General features: G+C 37.3%; 1 protein-coding gene and 2 pseudogenes across 1 annotated transcript; all 3 read right to left on the reverse strand.

Moving 5' to 3' along the window:
* Nucleotides 1–2,270: 2,270 nt before the first annotated feature.
* On the reverse strand, nt 2,271–3,849 carry LOC127672519 (frataxin, mitochondrial-like; annotated as a pseudogene).
* A 126-nt stretch (nt 3,850–3,975) lies between these two features.
* LOC127672520 (zinc finger protein 431-like) lies at nt 3,976–4,977 on the reverse strand (annotated as a pseudogene).
* A 60-nt stretch (nt 4,978–5,037) lies between these two features.
* Nucleotides 5,038–22,741, reverse strand: LOC127672521 (zinc finger protein 431-like; the record flags this gene model as incomplete). Its single annotated transcript, XM_052167650.1, has 4 exons — nt 22,643–22,741; nt 6,626–6,752; nt 6,361–6,421; nt 5,038–5,242 (listed from the first exon to the last, which is right to left on the reverse strand). Coding segments are annotated over exons 1-4 (492 nt in total), but the record flags the coding sequence as incomplete, so codon positions are not given.
* Nucleotides 22,742–23,585: the final 844 nt, after the last annotated feature.

Genomic DNA, 23,585 nt, shown 5'->3' on the forward strand with positions numbered 1-23,585 from the left:
AGAATGGAAGAGTGGCCCCTGGTTCTGAAAAGACTCAATGCAACAGTATAAGGGAATACCAGAACAGGAAAGTGGGAAGGGGTAGATGGAGGAACAGGGGGAGGGAAGAGGGCTTATAGGTCTTGCAGGGAGTGGGGACTCAGAAAAGGGGAAATCATTTGAAATGTAAATAAAAATATATATCAATAAAGGAAAAATAATTAAAAAAAAGAAATTATATATTTTTGAGTTTGCATTTGCAAATTTCTTTCCCACATCCTTAACAGCTGTCTTGAAGGTCACAGCATTTAGCATTTTGCTGAGGAACATATACACACCCTTGTTCCCTGGACTCATGCTGTTTCTAATTATCATGTAGTCAATATCCTTGGCAGGAAGAACATTACCCAATAACCTTGGGAGGGAAAATATTTCCAAAAGGAGAAACATGAAGTAAATTATGTACATCATTATACAAATAAGCCCTAGGTCCACAGCAACTGTCAACACTTGTGGAGGCCAACACCCTGCTAGCCCTGCTCCATGGGTGGGAACCATGTTAAGCTGTCCCTTTCATGGCCATACAGAATAGCACAAGAATCTGAGATCTCTTCCATTACACTTGAATGAATATGGTAAATTATTTACTTCCTTCAAAACTACTATGAAAAGTTTTAAAACACGTTTGATTTTTTTTTCTTGAAATTGAATACAACTATGAGATCTAAAGCCTGTATCAAATTGTTTACAAGAATAGGGTTTTTCTCTTGTATGAGTTCTTTCCTGAATGTCCTGACATCATGAAGACATATAAAGTCTTTAAAATATTTACAAGACTAGAGACCTGGCTGAGCAGTTAAGATAATTTCATACCCAGGACCAAGTCAGGCTTTTAACAACTTCCTTGAATTCCTCCTACAAGAATACCAGTGTTCAACATTCATGGAAACCAGCATTAATGTACACATACATACACACACAGAGACACAATGACATCCCATGATGTTTTTCTTCTGTAAGGATTCATTCCAGTAACTCAGGTGTTAAGGCACCTGAAAGCTTACCTACTGAGTTTTTCTTCATCATGTATTGGTTCATGTAAGATAAGAGACAGGAAGCATGTAGGCTTCAAGTCAGAAAAATCAGTCCTCTTCAGTTGGTGGTTTCCATTGGAGAGATTTAAGAAATATTGCCCTGCTGAAGTAAATATGTCACTGGGAATGGGCTTGAGAGTTTTACATCAACACACAATTTCTAGTTTCCACTCTCTGCTTCATGCTTCAGCTTGCTGATATGAGCTCAGAACTTCCTGTTTTAGCTGACATGTGACATTTTTTACATTGCCATTGTCACCCTGATCCCATATCCCTCTGGAAACATACATCAAATTAAACTGCTTTATAAGTTGCTTTTGATATTCTATTTTACAGCAAAAGATAAGGCACTGATACACATCCATAAAGCTTTACACCTAGATGATGTTTTTCATGTAATTGAAGAGAATTGTGAAATATAAAAGGTATATAAAAATATACCTTATTCATTAAATTTACAGGGCTTTTGTCTATATGAGCTTGCAAGTAGAAACAAAATAAGGAGGAACATCATCATGGTTGAATAGATTATAGACACTTGTCACATGCTTATCCCAGCATAATCTTGTATAAGTGAAAATCAGTATGTTGGCTAATGATCTTACCAAAGCCTTTATATTTATAGATTCCATTTAGTTCTCTCAGATCTTCAAAGGCTATTGTGATATACACTGTCTTTAACAGACTAATTACATGCTAAAGGTTTTACTCTTGTATAAAGTTACCATGAAGTGCAAACCTTTACCACACTGACTACATTCATGGTGTTTCCCTGGAGTATGGCTTTTTTGTCATAATTTTAATGACTACCAGTACATACAAAGGCTTTCCCACATTGCTGGTCTGTAGGCACACATCTTCAGTATGTGTTCTTTTATGAATTCATAGATATGTGCGTTGTGTTTTAAAAGGCTTTATCACATTGACTACATTTGTAGAGTTTCTAAATAGTATGTGTTCTTTTAAGTATTTGTAGACCACTAAGAAATGCTAAGTCTTTAACACACTGGTTACATTCTTAGAATTTCTCTCCAGTGTGCATTTTTGGGAGAAGGTGAGGTAATGTACTTTTTTCACAGGCTGTCACACACAGTGTGACTGTCTTCAGAAGCAGGCATGGGAAACCGGACAATCAGTTACAGAAGGAGGCTAGGTCTTTGCCTGATACTTTTTCACATCTTTAAATTTGGCATGCATTCAAGTGACTTTTCCAGAATAGGCCAATGAAGACAAGTCCAATTTGGTGCTTAATGCTTCAGTCAGCAACCTGGCCAGCAGCTCATGCAGACACACTGCTATGGGACTACACCCAATTTTTCCCAGTCTAGTTATAGTGTTTGGGGCTACTGGAGGGAGAAGATAGCTGGATTTGCTTCTTTGGGTCCTGCTTGTTGATTATGTAGTTTCCTAGGTCCCCGCTCAGCTTAATGGTGAGCATGCCACCTTCAAGGAGACATCATAGTCCTCCAGGGGATAGGGTTTGTTTGCAAGGGCTTCAAAGAACTGCCAGGGCATTCAGCATATCTTCTATGAGTCTTTGATGAGCTATCTCTTTTAGAGTGCTTCTGTTGTCCAACATCTTGAGTTCCTCAAATGCACCATGCAGACTGTCTGCTTTTTGTTGTTCAGAGTCTGACTCAGGTAGTGGAGGTTCAAATGGACTTTGTGGATAGGGGCAGGCTGCGTTGGCCGTGACCACAGCCTCAATCAGCTCCCTCCTGCTTGAGCCAGGTGGATCCACTACACAAACATGGCAAAAAGCCTGCAGCACACACATGCTGCTCCTGTTAGGTGGCAGCTCTGTGTGTATTCTTTTATAGATTAGGAGATGACTATGTTGTGGAAAGACTTTACCACATTGGTTACATTCATACTGTTTCTCACAAGTGTGTGTTCTTTTATGTATTTGTAGGTAACTATAGTGAAGGAGGATTATGATATTGATTACATTTATAGGGTTCTTCTCTAATATGTATCCTTTTATGTTATTGAAGATGACTATAATATACAAACATTAGGAAGAAGCAAAAGAAACCTGTCTTAGGTATTGCCTCTTTTTTATCAGTCTCCATGCCATCATAGGGTAAGGCTAAGTTTATCTCTCCAGGGTCTAGAGGAGATGGAGACTTCCAAATACCAGACCAGCTCCTATTTTTTATCTTTTGTTCCCCTAAACATGACTCTTCCTAATCACAGCTTATGCTATTTGTCTTTTGTTCTTCAAAATATAATGACTGTTCCTAAATACAAAAGAACAAATAGATATTATTGGTTAGGCTGCAAAACCTATATTCTGCATCAGTGGACATAGATTAGCTACATAAGGACATCCCTTATTCCTAAATCCTGAGAGATGAAAAAATATATACATAATAGTGCAGATGTTTTTTGATTTTCAGGCTAAAAAGTTGTTTTGTTTTTTTGTTTTTTTTTTTTTTTAAATATTCTGGTTCAGCGACAGGAGTGTTTGTGGCACAGTTCAGCTGCTGAGTTTGATCATGTGCCCTGATTAGTCAGTAGTAGCTTGACTGAAATAAGTTCTTGACATTTATATTGACCTGGTCATTGAATAGTGTTGAATCTCAGTGGCCCATAACACAAAGGCCTTAGCACATTGCTCATATTCATAGAATTTCTCTCCAGTTTGAATTCTTTCATGATGACAAGTATGTAATTGTACAAAAGTTCACCATATCAAATACATTCATACAGCTTCTTGTAGTATGAATTCATTCATGTTTCCAAAGATGATAATGACATGCAAAGATTTTACCATATTCGTTACACTCATAGGGTTTCTCTCTGGTATGTATGTATTGTTTTACATTCTAGCTGTCTCAGTCTTAGAAAAGCTTTATCACATTGATAACATTCATAGGGTTTCTCTCCAGTATGTGTTCTTTTATATAGAGAAGGTAATTCTGATGTACAAAGACTTTATTGCACTGATTACATTCATATAGTTTGTCTCCTGTTTGTGTGTTCTTTTATGTATTTGGAGACCACTGAAATATAGAAATGCTTTACCACATTGGTTGTATTCACAGGGTTTCTTTCCACTATGTGTTCTTTTATATATTTGGAGACGATTATGATGTGCAAAGGCTTTACTACATTAATCACATTCAGAGGGACTCCTTCCAGTGTGTGTTCTTTTATGTACTTGGAGACCACTGTAATATGGAAAGGCTTTACCACATTGGGTACATTCATAGGGTTTCTTTCCAGTATGTCTTCTTTCATGTTCTAAGAGATGACTCTGACTTACAAAGTCTTTTCAGCATTGATTATATCCATGGGGTTTCTCTCTAGTGTGTGTTCTTTTATGAATTTGGAGATTACTTTTACTTGCAAAGGCTTTACCACACTGGTTACAATTATAGGTTTTCTCTCCAGTATGAATTCTTTTATGCCTTTGAAAATGACTGCTACATGCAAAGGCTTTACCGCATTGCTTACATTCATAGGGCTTCTCTCCAGTGTGTGTTCTTTTATGTATTTGGAGACCACTGTAATATGTAAAAGCTTTATCACATTGGTTACATTCATAGGGTTTCTCTCCAGTGTGTGTTCTTTTATGAGTTCGGAGAACACTGTGATATGCAAAGGCTTTACCACATTGGTTACATTCATAGGGTTTCTCTCCAGTGTGTGCTCTTTGATGTATTTGGAGACTCTTGGAACATGCAAAGGCTTTGCCACATTGGTTACATTCACAGGGTTTCTCTCCAGTATGTGTTCTTTTATGTTCTAGGAGACAACTCTGACTTACAAAGTCTTTACCACATTGATTACACCCATATGGTTTTTCTCCACTGTGAGTTCTTTTATGTATTTGGAGACTATCATAATGTGTAAAGGTTTTACCACACTGGCTACATTCATAAGGTTTCTCACCAGTATGTATTCTTTCATGCCTTTGAAGAGAACTATGACATGCAAAGGCTTTACCACACTGTTTACATTCATAGGGTTTCTCTCCACTGTGTATCCTTTTATGAATTCGGAGAGCACTGGGATATGGAAAGCCTTTATTACAATGATTACATTCATAGAGTTTCTCTCCAGTATGGCTTCTTTTATGTATTTGGAGACTATGATGACATGAAAAGGCTTTACCACATTGGTTACATGCATAGGGTTTCTCTCCACTATGACTTCTTTCATGCCTGCAAAGACAATTGGCACATGAAAACGGTTTACCACATTAATTACACTAATGGGTCTTTCAATCTATACAAATTAATTTTACAATTTAGTCTAATGGTAAGGAGGAATCACTTTGTTTACATTCATGGCATTCCCCTATGTTATGGGTTGTTTTGAATTTATTATATTGCTCACATTTATAGCATCCTTTATCTAGATGAAATTTTTCACCTATTGAAGAAAATTACAAAAGCTCAGAACTTTACCACAGTGAGAACATTTATAAATTTCCCTTTAGTGTAGAATACAATATATTTGTATACTACATTTACAATGTGAACCAGGACAAATAGAAGAATTTCCACATTCCTGGTACTGTAGGGATTTTCTGCAGTGTGAGTTTGTAGACGAACCCTATGAAATTGGAAAACCAAATAAGTGTAACTAGCATCACATTAAAAAACTCTACTCAATGTGGAGACTACTACATATCCTCTAATTGTACTAAGAGAGAGAGGAGTACATTGCTTCTTTCAATATCCCTATGCTCACAACGTTTATACTAATTGTTACTTAGAATATACCTATTCTATTAAAAGAAGAAAGAGAAAGGGTTCCACATTGCATTTTACAAAGGCTGACACTGTCTTCATCATAGACCTGAGGCAAGGGATTGAGATTTCTCCAAAACAACATTCTTGTTTTTCATAAACTATCCCCTTCTCACTTAAAGTTAGCAATGTCACTGCAAGTATATAAGTAGCACCAGCTTTACTACGGGCTATTTACCTATTAGAAGGCTTTCCACATATACTTATCACCTATTCATTGCATATACATTTTGCAATATCAAACTGGTATGGGATTAAACTGATAACCATTTCTATAGCATAATCGAATGGGGCTATGACACAAATGCTAGTATTGATTAAGGCATTGATTATATCCTCCTTACAACAATGCATTGGAAATACAAATCAGATACCTCAAATTGAGGTACATGGTTTTGTGAGAATTTAATAATCATTGATATACTTAAAGCTGTGCTTTTTTATATTGTTGCTGTTCTTTAAAATTTCAAAGGAACATTAAAATTGCTTCAGAGGCATATTCAAACCAACTTGCACATAAAGATTACCTTCCATGTCTTCTAGAACTTTGAAAATAGTCTTTGATATTGTCATCTTCCCAACTGTAGCCTAAAATATAGTAACAGAAAATTTATAACAGATTATTGGAAATTGGGGAAAATTTAAGTTAGTTTCTCCAGTGAACCTTAGACCCATACCTGATTAATTTACCTCATTATTCGCCATTCTCAATTGAAATCACAGAACAGCAATGATACCAAAGAAACAATTGTCCTTTTATTTTAAAAGGTGAAAGGAAATTCACTGTCTTACCTATAGCAGTGAGATTCCTGTAGGTCTCCAGCATTACATCTCTGTAGAGACTCTTCTGTGAAGGATCCAGTAAAGTCCACTCTTCCGGAGTGAAGTTTACACACACATCATCATAGGTCACTGCATTCTAAAATATCCCATACAGGTGTATAATACAAATCATGATGCCAATATCACTTTAAATGTATGCCTCACTGTCAATATATTTATATAATTCTGGTCCTGCCCCACTGATTTTTGACACAGCAGTATTAATTAATTGCAAAAATTATTTCAGAAGGAAACTGAATAATAATGTTCACCCGTCATTTCTGTGTCATTGGAATAGTATATAGGCTTGCAAGAGAAATGCCAACTAACAGAGAGACAAAGAGAGACAGACAAATACACACACACGCACACACACACACACACACACAGAAAGACAGAGGAGAGAGAGAGAGAGAGAGAGAGAGAGAGAGAGACAAAGAGAGACAGACAAATACACACACACACACACACACACAGAGAAAGACAGAGGGGAGAGGGTATATTAGCTCATGCTTTTGATCTCAGAATTCTGGAGGCAGATGTAGGAGTTATCTCATTGAGTTGGATATCATCCTGACTGATGCAATGAGTTTCAGGACAGCCAGAGGAATATAATAAGACCCTAATTTCCCTGCCAAAATCAGTCAAATGAATTAAAAAGATAGAAAAAGTCATTGAAACTTCAACTTCAGAAATAACAAAACCAAAAAATGTAAAAACATCAGGATAACAAAATAGCTTAGCACTGAATAGCAACTGCTTCTACTGTTTCTTATGTGATTTAGGGATAGAGTCTATCATGTCATGAAGAGATGACAGCATGAGAAAAAAGCTGACTAGTCAGTTTCAATCAGAACACAGTAGACACACACACACACACACACACAACCAGAAAATGGGTTGAGTCTACAGATACCCAAATCCCATTCCCAATAAGAAATGTAAAAAGGCTCCTAGAAAAGTTTCTGTGAGGTCCTTAAAGAAAGACACAAAAGTTCAAAGACATCATCTATGCAGAAGCTTCTTCATTCAAACAACTACATTTTGCCTCTGGCTACTATAGGCTCATGGTCATCGCAGATGAAAATTCATTTAGTTTAACTTCAATGATCCTAATAGTCTGCAACAGTTTGTACATGGTCCAATTGTCCAAAGTCTCTTCTGACACTCACAGTAATCTCTCCACTGCCATAACTTGTAAAATCTGAAAAGAAGTGATATCTTCCCAGCATACAATTGCACAGAATACCCTTTCCAATTTCAATAGAGAGGAATATGTACACAGTGAGAGAAGACTGGACCAAGGAGCCCAAACACCAAATCCTGTGGCTCTGTCTCAGTCAATGGGGCTTCAGTTTCAAAGGGTTTAGATGGTCCTATGCCTGCAACCTCACATACTTCTATTAGTTTAGGTAAATCCATTTCCTATATCCATCTCTCCATGGCAGATCTCTCATAGCTTAGTATTTCAACATATTGTGTTCTCAAAATGCAACTCAGGCTTCATACTCAAACCTTCATGCAAGGAACTCACAGTTTTTTGTTTGTTTTTGTTTTTTTCTTAAACTGGGGTTCTGACTCTGCCAAACATAGATAGCTAGAACAATGCTGAACAAAAACCATAGAGGAAAAAAAATATATGACTCTGAATTTTGCATCTTTCTTGTTTCCAGAACCAGTACAACATGGATGACCTTGCAAAGTTCAGCTTCCAAATTGGGTTGGAATACAGCACACACTAGGACCACAGTTGCAATACATTTTATATGAAGTTTCTATCTGGGACTCGAATTCCCTTTGCTTACTCATTCTACTAATTTAAAGGTTAGCAGGAGGGAGTGCTACTCTTAGGACACGTTTTAGGCCATTTCCAAGTGTCATCTGAAACTACCTGGTGCTGTTTATCTGAAAAATCAGAGTTTGTATTTGATTCTGCTCTTGTTGCTTCTTTTCACTGTAATCCTGAATAAGTCACTAATAATAACAATTAAACAGATTTATTATTGCATCTAAGAAATTAGTCCACTATTTCTTAATTCTGTCTTACTCAATTTCTCAGGATATGGGCATAATAAGAAACATTTTGTCACAAAATATCTAGAAATTTTTTATGAAGTCTATTTTCACTGACATCCTACAACCTCAGCTTCCGATGTCTGCATCACTTTCAAGTTACAGGTCCTAAAAGAACAGCTCAAGTCGGGCGGTGGTGGCGCAGGCCTGTAATCCCAGCACTCTGGGAGGCAATGGCCCACGGATTTTTGTGTTCCAGGCCAGCCTGGTCTACAGAGTGAGTTCCAGGACAGCCAGGGCTATACAGAGAAACCCTGTCTCGAAAAAAACAACAAAAACAAAAACAAAAAAACCCAAAACAAAACAAAACAAAAAACCAAAAAAAAAAAAAAAAAAAAAAAGAACAGCTCAGTGTTCTCTATGCTCTTTGCCATCTCAATTCTTGATATTTTTGACATTCTTCCAAAAGAGAAAGAATACTTCCAGGTTCTGTCTGGCAGCAAAAATCCCTGTTTTAGTGCCTTTTTTTGTTCTAACTTACTTCTCTCCTGTTGTGATTAAATCTTCTAAACAAAAGCATCTCAGGTCTTGAAGGGGCTTTTAAAAAGGAACACATGACATGATATAGTAAATTTTCAGAAGATGAAATTAGGTAGAGGTCTATCATTTTTCATAGGAACAGCAATATAATATAATTAATAAAATCACACAACATACATGGTGTCACTGTTTATAAAAGATACAAAGACAGACTTATAAATATTACACAGTTGCTAAAACAAGAATTATAGGATTGGTATTGGGTATGGAACTAGGTAGGATGCTTCCAGACCTTCCCCATTCTGTTACTTGAGACCCAATACTTGAGGTTTACTTTAATGAGAAGCTTCCTCTCCCCATGTCCGTAACTTCTGTCCATTTCCATCTGCATTTCTCTTCCAGATTTATCTGTAACTGAGTCCTCAACAAAAGGCAGAGAACCCCTTCTCAACCAACAGGCCATGCCTGCCAGGAGACTGAGTAGACTGTCAAAAGACCTACTACACTATCTGATATCCTAGACCCTACTCTCACAGTTGCTCTTAACCCTAGAATAGAATACTGGAGGAAGGTTCCTCTTCCTTTCCATGCCTCTTACAGATACCACAAATGATCTCCATCTGCCCTTCTTTTACTTCCTCATCTCTGTCTAAGCCAAGTGCTATGGGCAGATACGCCTGCTATGTACGTGTCCCACTTACCAGAAAACTAAGGTGTCTGTTCAAAGACCTACCCCACTATCTGTTACCCCAGATGCAATTTTAACAGTAGATCCTAGCACTGGACTAGAACACCAGAGGCAGCCTCAAGTCTCCCTTGTCTATATCTTTTTTTTTTGCACTGCTATGATCATATTTTCATGGTCTCCCCTTACTCCAGGTTACAACAGCACAAACATTCTTCCTTGAACACACCTGGAAAGCAGATGGGTATAAAAGGCAACACTAGCCAACAGACACTCTGAAAATCCAGAGACTAAAAACAAACCCAGGAAGAAAACTCCCAGGAATACAAGACAATCCTCAGAAATTAGCACCTAGACCTTTATACTCACCTCAAATGCAAATGCCTACACACGAGCATAGGGACATAATCAATAACGGCCAGGGAAATATGTCATCAACTGAGCCAAGCTATTCTATGACAGCAGGCCCCGAATACTCTAACATGGCTGAAAACAAAGAAAAAGACCTTAAAACTAACTATTTAAAGATGATGGAGGTCCCTAAAGAGGAAATGCTAAGCCCTGTAATGATATCAAGGAAATGAAATCAAACAATGAAGAGAAAAACCAAACACATGAAATTGTTCAAGGTCTAAAAGCAGAAATAGAAGCAATAAAGAAAGCAGAAACTAACAGAATCCTGTAAATGAAAATTTTTGAATTGCAACAAAGAACTACAGAAACATGGTTCAACCACAAAATAGAAAAGGAAGAATCGAAAACACAATAGAAATGGATACATCAGGCAACAAAAATGTTAATTCTCAAAACTTACTGGCACAAAATATTCACGAACTCTGGGGAAAAAACTCAAATAACAGGAATAGAGGAAGAAGAAGTGTATCAGCACAAAGGTCTGGAAAATATTTTCAATAAGTTCATAAAGGAAAATTTTCCTCACCTAAAGAATATGATGTCTATGAGGGTACAAGAAGCATACAAAATACTAAATGGATTGTTCCAGAAAAGAAAGTCCCATTACCACATAATAATCAAAATACTAAACATTCAGAACAAAGAAAGAATATGAAAAACTGAAATGGGAAGCCAAAACAAGCAAACAAAACAAAACAAAAAACATATTTGCAAACCTATTTGAATTATACATGTCTTCTCAACACTCTGAAAGCCAAGACCTGGAGTGTACATATGGTGTACACTCTAAAAAACTACAGATGCTAGATGAGATTAGTACAGGCAAAATTTTTCAATCACCATAAATGGAAAAAATAATATATTCCCTGATAAAGTCAGATTTAAATACTATCTGTTTAAACAGCCCTACACAAGGTGCTAGAAGGAAAAATTCTAATCCAAGGTGGTTAACTACAAAAATGAACCAAAGGAAATAAATAATTTCACATTATCAGCAAAACCAAAAGAAAGCACACAAACACACCATACTCACATACATACTACCACCACAACTACTACAACCATCACAACCAACAGCAACAAAATATGAAAAATTAAAAATCAGAGCCTGGCAGTGGTGGCACACACCTTTAATCCCACTACTTGGGAGGCAGAGGCAAGTGGATTTCTGAGTTCAAGGCCAGCCTGGTCTACAGAATGAGTGCCAGGACAGTCAAGGCTACACAGAGAAACTCTGTCTCCAAATAAATAAATTTAAAATCACTGTTTATTGATATCTCTCAATATCAATGACTCAATTCTCCAATAAATAGACACAGGTAAACAGAATGGATGCTAAATCAGAATCAGCCTTCATTGCATACAAGAAATACAGTCCAAAATCAAGGATACACATTACCTCACTGTACAGGGTTGGAAAGTTATTCCAAGCAAATGTACCTAAGAATTAAGCTATTTTAGTATCTAATAAAATAGACAAATAAAAATTAATCAAAAGAGATAGGGAAGGATTCTATATATTCAAAATAAAGTGTACTAAGACAATATTTCAATTATTAACATCTATGACCTATATATAAGAGCTCCTATGCTTGTAAAAGAAACATTTCTGCCATACATTGATCCTTACACTGATTGTCACAGACTTCAATCACTCTCACCAATGAACAGGTCCTCCAGATAAAAACTAAACAGAGAAAATTTCCAGCGAATAAACCTTAAAATGGAAATGAGCCCAACTGATATTTCCAGAACAATCATCCCCAAAACGAAAGAATATACCCTACTCACAGCAACATTTGGAACTTCCTCCAAAATGAATGTCATATGTGAACACAATGCAAATTTTATCAGATACAAGAATACTGAAATAACCCCCTGTGTCCTATCAGACCACCATGGATGAAACCTAGAAAGCATGAAAAACAGAAACATAAGAAAGCTGAAAAACAAGCCGGGTGGTGGTAGCGCACGCCTGTAATCCCAGCACTTGGGAGGCAGAGGCAGGTGGATTTCTGAGTTCGAGGCCAGCCTGGTCTACAGAGTGAGTTTCAGGACAGCCAGGGCTACACAGAGAAACCCTGTCTCGAAAACAACAACAACAACAAAACAAAACAAAAAAAAAGAAAGCTGAAAAACTCATGGAAACGATATAACTCTCTACAGAATAAAGAATGGGTGAAGATAGAAATTAAAAAGAAAGAATTTTAAAGATGAAGACAAAAATAAAAAAAAGAATTTTAAAGATGAATATAAAAATAAAAAAACAAAATAAAAGATTTTCTAGAATTCCATGAAAATGAATATACATTTTCAAACTTATGGGATACCAGGAAAGTAGTGATGACCAAACACTTGGTAGCACTAAGTGCATACATAAAAAATAACTAGAGAGATCTCTTACTAGCAACTTAATAGCACAACTGACAGCCCTCAAGCTGAGGATTTGTCAACTTCAAGTCCCAGCTATATTACTCTTGAGCATATACCCAAAATACATTCCATCCTGTCACAAGAACACTAGCTCAACTATGTACATAGGGGCTTTAATAATACTAAGTAGAAACTGAAAACAAGCTAGATTTCTCTCAACTTAATAATGGACAAAGAAATGTGGTACATTCATATTATGGCATATTTCTCAGCTGTTAAAAAAAAGTACTTTGATTCTGGGATCTGCAAACTCTGGGCAACAGTTCAGCCTTTCTCTCTGGAGGCCTGCTGCCACCCAGGACAACCAGAGGCCTGCTATCATTAGGGACTACTAGCTCTACCTGCAGTCTCAAGAGGCTCACTACCACCAGGGCCTATCAGGATATGTAACAACAGAGACAACCAGATAGCTAAAGGCCAGCACAGGAACACAATCCATAAAAACCAGGGCACTAAAGCATCATCAAAATCCAGCTGCCCTTCTATAGCAGCCCTGCATATCCTGACACACCAGCAGAGAAAGAAAATGACCTTAGATCTCATTGTATAAAGATGATAGAGGCTTTAAAGAGGAAATAAATAAATTCCTTAAAGAAATACAGAAAAAATACAATTAACTTGTAGAAGCCTTTAAAAATGAAATGAATATCTTTTCATTTAGTTTGATAATGGCTGTTGATTTGCTGTATATTGCTTTTATTATGCTAAAGTATGGACCTTGGATTCCTGATCTCTCAATATGAATGGGTTTGTATTCTGTTAAATGCTTTTTCAACATCTAATAAGATGAGCATGTGATTTTTGCTGGGGGGATTGCAAACTCATATAACCACTCTGGAAGTCAATCTGGACGTTCCTCTGAAAATTGAAAAGAAATTGAAGACCAAGCTAAACTATTTTGGGGCATATACCGAAAAGATGCCCCACCATATCACAGGGGCATGTGTTCCACTATGTTCATAGCGGCCTTATCTGTGATAGTCAAAATCTACAAACAGCCCAGATGTCCCACAGAGGAAGAATGAATAAAGAAAATGTAGTTGATTTACACAATTGAATATTATTCAGCTATCAAGAATGGGGACATCATGAGCATTGCAGGCAAATGGATGGAACTAGAAAATATCATTCTCAGTGAGGAGACAGAGAAGAAAATACCCAGATATATGGCCCCAGAAAATATCTTCAACAAAATCATAGCAGAAAATTTCTTTAACCTAAACAAAGAAATGGCTATACATGATGTTTACAGAACACCAAAGAGACTGGACCAGAAAAGAACATCCTCCTACCAAATAATAATCAAAACACTAAATGTATGGAACAAAGAAAGAATATTAAACACTGCAAAGGAAAAAGGAAAAAGGACAAGAAATATATAAAGGTGTACCTATCAGAATTGCACCTGAGACTTCTCAACAGAGATGGTAAAAACCAGAAGGTCCCAGACAGATGTCTTGCAGACACTCAGAGACCACAGATGTCAGCACAAACTACTGTATCCAGCAAAACATTCTTTTTATTTATTTACTTATTTATTCATTTCTATCCCAATATAAGCACCACTCTCTTCCCAGTACCCCTCACACAGATCATACCCCCACTCTGCCTCCATTCTTCCAGAATAGACCAGCTTTGACAATCAGGAGAGACTAAATCAATGTAAGCAACAAATGGTGGTCAGTACTAAGAAGGACACCAACATATTCACATACAAACTTTATATATATACATATGTAGTTTTGAAATATGAAACAAGGTTACAAAAGGTAATTGTTTTTCCCATAGTTTATATATCCCAGTAAAATCTTTCAAGGAGTGTAAAATTACAATGTGATTATGTTCTAGTTTTCTTCTACTGCATGACAGTGAAAAAAGAGTATGTTCCCCAATAAGTTATGAGAAAAAACATAAGGGAAGTACAAGTACTCCCAAGAACCCACATGCCTTCATAATCAAGCAGCTTGTTACAGATAGATTAACAAAGTATGAGTAAACAAAGTAAAGAATTCTTGGCCAATTTCTGTGGGAAGCCGTCCTGAGCTATTCAGATTTAACGCTTACTCATGGCCCTAAGGTGGTGGCTGCTAAAATATGAGAACAGTTAACTAGAGTCTTCCCCATGAGCTGTCGGTGCGAGAAGAGTGTGAGTTCCTGCCTGCATTAACATGCCCGAGTTAACTCCGGGTGTCCCCACTGGACGACCTCCTCGCTTCCTGCTTCGATCACTAGGGGTGTCGCCACCCTTCCCTCCTTTGTTCTTGTGTGAAGGTCAATTCCTTCTCTGTAAGCCTTAAAACTCGTTTACCTCCCCGACATTAAATGAGGCTTTGACACAACCCAGACTGACTGACTTTGTTAGTGTGCTTGGCCTCCCTTCTCTCTTCCCCCCATTTTTGACCCTCAGGTAGTGCCTCTTTGGGACCCAGGAATAACTGGACCTGCTGGATGGGTCAAATTTCCCTTAATGGCAGGTAGCACTCTGCATTTACAAAAAAAGATTAATTATTGTATTATTTATCTTTAAAAGCAATTTAATGATAATATTTTTAAATTATACAAATCTAAACTTACATATAAAACTTGTATCTATTTCAAATCATCAGAATACACATCTCTAATCAGCAATGCTTACTAAATCATATTAGGAAGCTGAGGGCAAAACTGGGTATAAGAAATCAATCATCTGCCAGGCAGTGGTGGTGCACGCCTTTAATCCCAGCACTTAGGAGGCAGAGGCAGGCGAATTCCTAAGTTCAAGGCAAGCCTAGGCTACAGAATAAGTTCCAGGACAGACAGGGCTACACAGAAAAACCCTGTCTCAGAAAAAAAGAAAGAAATCAATCATCAACAGCCTAGCCTAAGTGACAGTCACATCATCAGCCAGTGCTGCCATTGTTCTTGATCCTACAACTTAAAAAGTCTCTGCCTTTCTAAACTTTCAAATTGTTCCCTAAGATTTTTTTTCAGATCAGAGCAAGTAGTAAAAACATCTTAACCTAGCTTAACTAACAATTTTATTTTTGCCAAATGCTTTCTAAGGGTGGTGGTCATTGCTGACAATTCTACATCTCTAAGTTCCTTCCTAGAGTGAAGATTGAATCATTAATCTGCTCCAGCAGCAATGTCTAAAAGAGATCAACCATTACTACTACAAGGGCCAAAGATGCTGCACAGTGAGGGGTGAATTCTTCTATGAAATTTTCATACATTTCTTAGATTAAGAAAGATAGGAGAGCAACAAGCAGAGCAAAACTCTACCAAGGTACAAGCATCATGGCTGTGCTAAAACGTATGCTACATTCCAGGAATTCCAAAGCAGTTTGTCATTCATCCTTCATGTACCTTAGAAATATTCCATGATAAAACCAAATTTAAACAATATCACCATCTTGGATAGAACTTTAAATACCATACTTTTTTTTGTTTTGTTTTGTTTTTTCAAGACAGGGTGTTTCTGTGTAATACTGGCTATCCTGGAACTCACTCTGTAGACCAGGCTGGCCTCGAATTTGGAAATTTGCCTCCCTCTGCCTCCCAAGTACTCGGATTCCAGGAGTGTGCCACCACCGCTGTGAATTTGTTTTAAGATTCTCTCTGTTTCGCTTGATACTGGCTACAGGCTTGCTGGATATTGTGTTGATTATGTTTATGTATGTGATCTCTTTCACACTTTTAACATGGAGGGGTGTTGAGTTTTATGGAAGGCTTTTTCAGCATCTAATGAGATAATCATGAGATTTTTTTCTTTTAGTCTTGTTATATAATAGATTATATTGATGGATTTTTTTCAGATATTAGACCATCCCTGCATCCCACAAGAAATTAAGAATTACACAGCAAATCCAAAAGGAGAGGTCTCACACATACACATAGTCAAAATAAAGAAACAAAAAACAAACAAAAAACCAACCACCAACATTAAAAAAATTAACTAAGATCATTGTTTATTAATATCTTTAAACATCAATGGACTCTATTCAACAGTAAAAAGATACAGGCTAACAGAATGGATGTGAAAACAGGATCCATCATTCTGCTTCATGCAAGAAACACATCCCAGCAACAAAGATAGTTATTACCTGAAAGTAATAGGTTGGAAAAAGTTTTTCTAAACAAAGAGACCAAAAAAACCCCCGAAGCTTGAGTAGCCATTCTAATTACTAATTAAATAGATTTTCAACCTAAAGTAATCAAAAGAGATGGAAAAGTGTACTTCATATGCACCATAGGAAAAAATCCTCCAAAATGACATCTCAATTTTGAAAATCTATGCTACAAAGATAAAGACAGTGACATTCATACAAGAAATATGGCTAAAGTTTAAATATCGCATAGAATCCTACACATTAATAGTGGGAAACATCAACACCCCAATCTCATCAATGGACAGGTCCTTAAAACAGAAACAAACAAAAAATGATGTAACTAACAGAGGTTTTGAATCAAATGGAACTAACAGATACCTGCAGAATATTTTACTCAAATACATGACAATATATTTTCTTCTCAGCACATCAGGGCTTCTCCTCCTAAACTAACCATCTACTCAGTAACAAAACAAGCCTCAAGTAATCCATGGATCTTATCAGATCACCATGGATTAAAACTGGACTTCAACAACAACAAAACAACAGAATGTTTACAAACTCATGGAACTTCAACAGCTTTCTACTCAATGACCACGATGTTAAAAAAGAGATAAATAAAGAAATTAAAGAATTTCTAGGATTCAATGAAGATGAAGAATTACCCAGCATACCCAACCTTATGGGACACAAGGAAAGTACTGCTAAGAGGAAAGTTCACAGCACTAAGTGTCTTCATAAAGAAACTGGAGGGATCCCATACTAGGAACTTAATAGCATATCTGAAAGCTCTAGATGAAATAAGAAGCAAACCTACACAAGAGAAATAGACAGCAGGAAACCAAGGGCTGAAATTATTTAATCAGAAACAAAGAAAACAAAACAAAGATCAATAAAACCAAAATATGGTTCGTTGAGAAAATCTAGAAGACAGTAAGATAGAAAACTAACAACAAGATAGAAAAGATAAGCTGGGTGGTGGTGGCACATGCCTATAATCCCAGCACTCTGGGAGGCAGAGGCAGGCGGATTTCTGAGTCTGAGGCCAGCCTGGTCTACAGAGTGAGTTCCAGGACAGCCAGGGCTACACAGAGAAACCCTGTCTTGAAAAAAACCAAAAAAAGAACCAAAAAAAAAAGAAAGAAAGAAAAAGAAAAAGAAAAAGAAAAGATAAAACAAGATAGAAAAACTAACTAAAAGGCATAAAGATAGTACTCAAATGAAAATAATCAGAAATGAAAAGGGAAAGAAAATAACAGAAATTAAGAAAATTCAAAGAATCATTAGATCCTACTTCAAAAACCTATACTCTACAAAATTAGAAGCTCCAAACAAAATGGATAATTTTGTAGACAAATAACACCTACCACTGTTAAATTAAGATAAGATAAATTATATAAATACTGCTATAACCCCTAAAGAAATACAAGCAGTCATTAAAAGTTTCCCAACCAAAAACAGGCCAAGGCCAGAAGGTTTTAGCACACAATTCTTCCAGAAATAGAGAAGAGTTAATAGCAATACTCCTCAAACTATTCCACAAATAGAAACAGAAGGAACTTTGCCAACCTCAATTTGTAAGGACACAGATACCTTGATACCTAAACTACACAAAGACTCAACAGAGAAAGAATTTCAGACCAATTCCCTTATGAACATGCATAGAAAAAATAATAAAATACTAGCAACACATTATCATCTCATTAGATACTAATAAAGATATGACAATATCCAACAGTCCTTCAAGTTATAAGTCTTAGAGAGCAGGGATGCAAGGCACATACCTAAACACAATAAAAGCAATATACAGAAAGCCAACAGTCAACATCAAATTAAAGGGGAGAAACTTAAAGCAAACACAAAAATGGAAGACAAGATAAGGAAGTCCACTCTCCCTGTACCTTTCCAATATAGTACTTAAAGTTCTAGCTAGAGCAATCAGACAACCAAAGGAGATCAAGAGGATACATATTTGAAAAAAGTCAATGTATTGCTATTCACAGATGATACGATAGTATATATAATTCAACCAGCTAAAAAACACCTACAACTAAGAATATGGATATAAAACTAACTCAAAATAATCAGTAACCCTCCTTTATTCAAATGACAATTGGACTCTGAAAGACATCAGGGAAACAACACCTTTCACAATAGCCCCAAATAATACAAAAGACTTTGGTGTAACTCTAACCAACAGTGAAAGACATGTATGATAAGAACTTTTAGTCTCTAAAGAAATAAATTGAGGAAGATATCAGAAGATGGAAAGATCTTCCATGATCATGGATTGGTAGGATTAACATGATGTGTTTGGCCTCAGAAGCAAGGTCAACCTGAAATATGTGTATAGATGGTGTTGCTCTTTCTTGCATTCTTGACTGTTTTGCTTTTTTTTTTTTTTTGGTTTTTCAAGAGAAAGGTTTCTCTGTGTAGCCCTGGCTGTCCAGGAACTCATTCTGTAGACCAGGCTGGCCTCAAACTCAGAAATCCGCCTGCCTTCACCTCCCAAGTGCTGAGATTAAAGGTGCGTGCCACTGCTACCCAGCTTGTTTTGCCTTTTTAAATAGCACGGTAGTCCTCAAATATAACTTTGGTAAAAAAATTTTGGGTAAGGGATTGAGGCCATTACTAGAGAAGGAAATGGCTTTGATGTCTATAAGAACAAAGTGCTTCATCCCTGGCCAAAGAGTCAACCAGGCATAACGGAAAAAGGTTTCTAGATGTGGAGTCTGAATGCCTTAATTGTTCTCTGGGAAAGTTTAGCCAACTCATGATGATTATGTTGTATCAGGAAATATTTGAAGTAGGAAATGATTTTGAGAAATGTGAAATTTTAGTAGTTAAGAGCATTGAATACATCAAGGAAAACAACACTGGGCCTGGGTCACTAAGGACATGGATGTTCATAGAAAATATAAGTCATAAGAAAGAGGAAGAAAGAGCTGGGTCTACTGGACTAGTGAGCAATGGTGAGAGCCCCCAGGAGTGAAGATCTCTATTAATAAAAAATTAATTTATTTAATAAAAAATTTAATCCAGAAATATTATTGGGGAAAACTGTTGCTGGAATTTACAACCCTAATAAGCCCATATAATAAACACACAATCCAGTTATTATAATTATAAGCTATAAGCCTAGACTGGGTAGACATAACACTATTATTAACTTATGCTCCAGCTGTAAGACACCTTACAGCTTGTGGTTTCATCTGGCCTCATGGTTCTGATCCAGCATGGCTTCCTACTACTCCTCTTCTTCAGTCCTCTTTCCTTCCCCTTTATCCTCTTCTGCTTCTCTACCTGCCCCCACTCTCAAACCTCCAGTCCCAGCTTTCCTCTCCACTGCCCAATCACAGGCTCTAGCTTTTATTGACCAGTTAAAATGGAGAGAAGGCTCATATGAGATCACCTGAGTACAGGATGGCGTGCATGTCAGAGGCAACCTCTTTTGAGGAAGCAGAATTAACATCAGAACACAAATAGCATCAGGACAACCCCCAACTGAAAACTGCAAGATATAAATATAATAAAAAAGATAAAAGTATGGATAGAAGAAATGGACCCTGTGAGGGCGTCCTTGGATTAGTGAATTGCCTTCCTGGAAAGAATGATACATATTGATTTGACTCCATGGCATTGTTTGCCTAAGGAATTTAGGTTACAAGTTCTAGGAGATAAAATTCAGGCTTGTGCAGGAGTCCTGGGGGAAGCTGTAAGAGAAATTAATACATCATTTCGAAAAGAGTTTGAAAAGCATGGTAGAAACGGATACTTTGATGAGCTTAATACAGAGGTTTTGCAAATTTTGACAAGTTAAAAATATTAACATTACCTTGACCCGTTTAGCTCCTTTATATTCTCATAATGCTGTAACCACAAGTTTATGCCCAGATGGCCTGTGATTTGGAGCTTTTTCTGACAGACAAAAGTTAATGTATAACTTTTTTGTGTGTTTTGTTTTTGTTTTGTCTTTTTGAGACAGGGTTGCCCTGGCTGTTCTGGAACTCACTCTGTAGACCACTCTATAGACCTCGAACTCAGAAATCTACCTGCCTCTGCCTCCCAAGTGCTGGGATTAAAGGCGTGCATCACCACTGCTCGGCAATGTATAACTTACTTTAGAAGAGACACTTAACTGTGACTTTGTGTGTGCATTATGTTTTCCAGTGACATAGTTACATATACTTTTTCAGAAAGAATAATGAAGGAAAATTATAAAAAGGCTTTTGTTTATGTATTATTGTATAACAAAAAGTTTTGTAACTAATACAAGACTGAGGTGAACTCAGAGAGAAGAAAAACCTGAAAGCGATAGAGATAGAGATGGGGGGCAGGGGAAGAGACTGAAAGCTGTCTCCAAGAACAGTTTCAGAACAGCAATAAGTCAATCACCTGTCAGCTAACTTGGAACTGCATCATTGCCTGAGACTCTGAGTTTGCACCTATACAATCCTCCCATTCTCTAGAACCCCAAAACGAGTGAGGCTAGTTGTTAGCATCTTACCAAAGCAATCTACAGATTCAATGCAATTCCCACTAGAATTCCAACACAATTCACAGACCTTGAAAGAACAATTCTCAACTCATATGGAAAAACAACAGCAAAAACAAACAAACAAACAAACAAAAAACAAAAAAAACAGGATACCTAAAACAATACTGTATAATAAAAGAACTTCTGTAGGTATCATCATCCCTGATTTCAATCTGTACTACAGAACAGTAGTAATAAAAACTACATGATATTAGAATAGAAACACAGGTTGATCAATGGAATCGAATCAAAAACCCTAAAATAAATCCACACAACTATGGACACTTGATTTTTCACAAAGAAGGCAAAATCATACAATGGAAAAAAAAGAAATCATCTTCAACAATTGTTTCTGGTCTAACAGTACATCTGCATGTAGAAGAATGCATATAGATCCATATTTATCACTGTGTACAAAACACACTTCCAAGTGGATCAAAGACCTCAAGATGAATCCAGATACACTAAATATAATAAAAGAGAAGTTGGGAAATAGCTTACAATATTTTGGTGTTTCATTTCAGACCCTGGGACAAGGGAGTAAGGTGTATATTTTCCATAACAAAGGCAGACCTAGCCTCCAGGTTCTTCCAGGATCCCTCAGTCCCTACGTGACATAGCCTGTCCCTATCCTGAACATTCAAGCCATCCCAAGGGCTGGGCTCCGCTTCCTCCCAGAGGTTCTTCCCTTTCTAGACATTTTGGTCTCCCCACTCTCTTTTATTTTTCTCTTTAAGACCCACCTATACACCTCTTAGCCATATACCTAAAAGATGCTCCACAAGGGCATCTGTGCCACTATGTTCATAGCAGCTTTCTTTACAATAGGCAAAAACTGGAAACGACCCAAATGCTAGTCAACCAAAGAATGTATACGGAATTAAGACCCAAAAGAACATGCACAGTATGTACTCACTTAAAAGTGGATATTATCCATAAAGTACAGGATTTACAAACTATACTCCATAGACCCAAAGAAGCTAACTAAGAAGAAAAGCCTAAGAAAAGAACCTGGGTACAGGGAGTAGTTAGGACCACAGGGGGCCTTACAGGTGGCAGTATATGGCTGCTGGTTCCCATATGCACCCAAGAAAGATCCAACACTTAATGCTGAAAAATGAGCTCCCGATGCTAATCTCCCAGTACTTGGCAGTGACCCTGTACTCACCATATTGCCACTTCAGCGCTTTCCTGATTGCCCCTCACAGCACCCATCAGGTATCAGAGGATAGCACTGCCAACCACTCAAGCAGGCTCAGCAACTAAATGGAACAAACCTCTTCGCACCCGGAAAAACCGTCCTCCTCTGTGACTGGCAGGTCTGTCTGAAGTGTCTGATTGGCCAGTGTGTCTTGAGTGACATGAGCATCTCCCATTGAGTTTAAGCTTGCTGAAGGTAAACAGTTGCGTGGTTCCGGGCCCAGATTGCAGGTCTACAGCTAGACCATTTCCGAATCCTCAGGGATTTGCATTTCGGTGGCGTTTTGCCTGTTCCAGTACCTTACAAATCTGTCTTCCCGCCCAGGCCCAGAAAGGACCCACCATTACAGTTTGCATTGCTCAGCTGCCAGGTCCTCCTTTTTCTGGGGCACTCAGTAGGCACTTCTTCCTCCTGGAATTAAGGTAGGTAGCATACACAGGCCATTACTTAACTTGCAGTGGAGTTATTAATCTGCCCTACAAGTGGAAGGGTGCTCAGAATATTAACAGTTGAAGAGATTTTAGGAAACAAGAAGTTTTTGGGTGCCCTACCCCGCCCCCGTGGCTTAATGCTGAGTTCAGGAAAACTGCTGGTACTTCACACCTAGTAAGTATGAGAAAAGCCTAGGAGAGAAGCAGGGACCAGATAGTAGAGCACTAATGTTAAGTAGCATAACTTCCACAGTGGTAAGGTGAAAAAACAACAGTAGTTTTAGTGAAGGTTCTCCAGATGAACAAAACTGATAAAATGAATCTCTGTATATGTCGAAAGTGGAATTATTAGAATGGCTTGCAGGTTGTGGTCCAACTAGTCTTAACACTGGCTTATTAATTTTACCAAGGGAAAATTGAAGAATCCAGTAGTGGTTCAGTCTGTAGCTGGATTCTCAGTTCATCTTCAGAATATACCAGAATTCCAATGAAGTAAGCTCTATTGCCATTAAAAAAGAACTTGCTACTCAGAGGTAGAACAAGATACCATCTTCAATGCCCTTTATATAATCTAGGTGACCACAAGAA

This window comes from Apodemus sylvaticus, chromosome 22, assembly GCF_947179515.1.
Source record: "Apodemus sylvaticus chromosome 22, mApoSyl1.1, whole genome shotgun sequence".
Lineage (NCBI taxonomy): Eukaryota > Metazoa > Chordata > Mammalia > Rodentia > Muridae > Apodemus > Apodemus sylvaticus.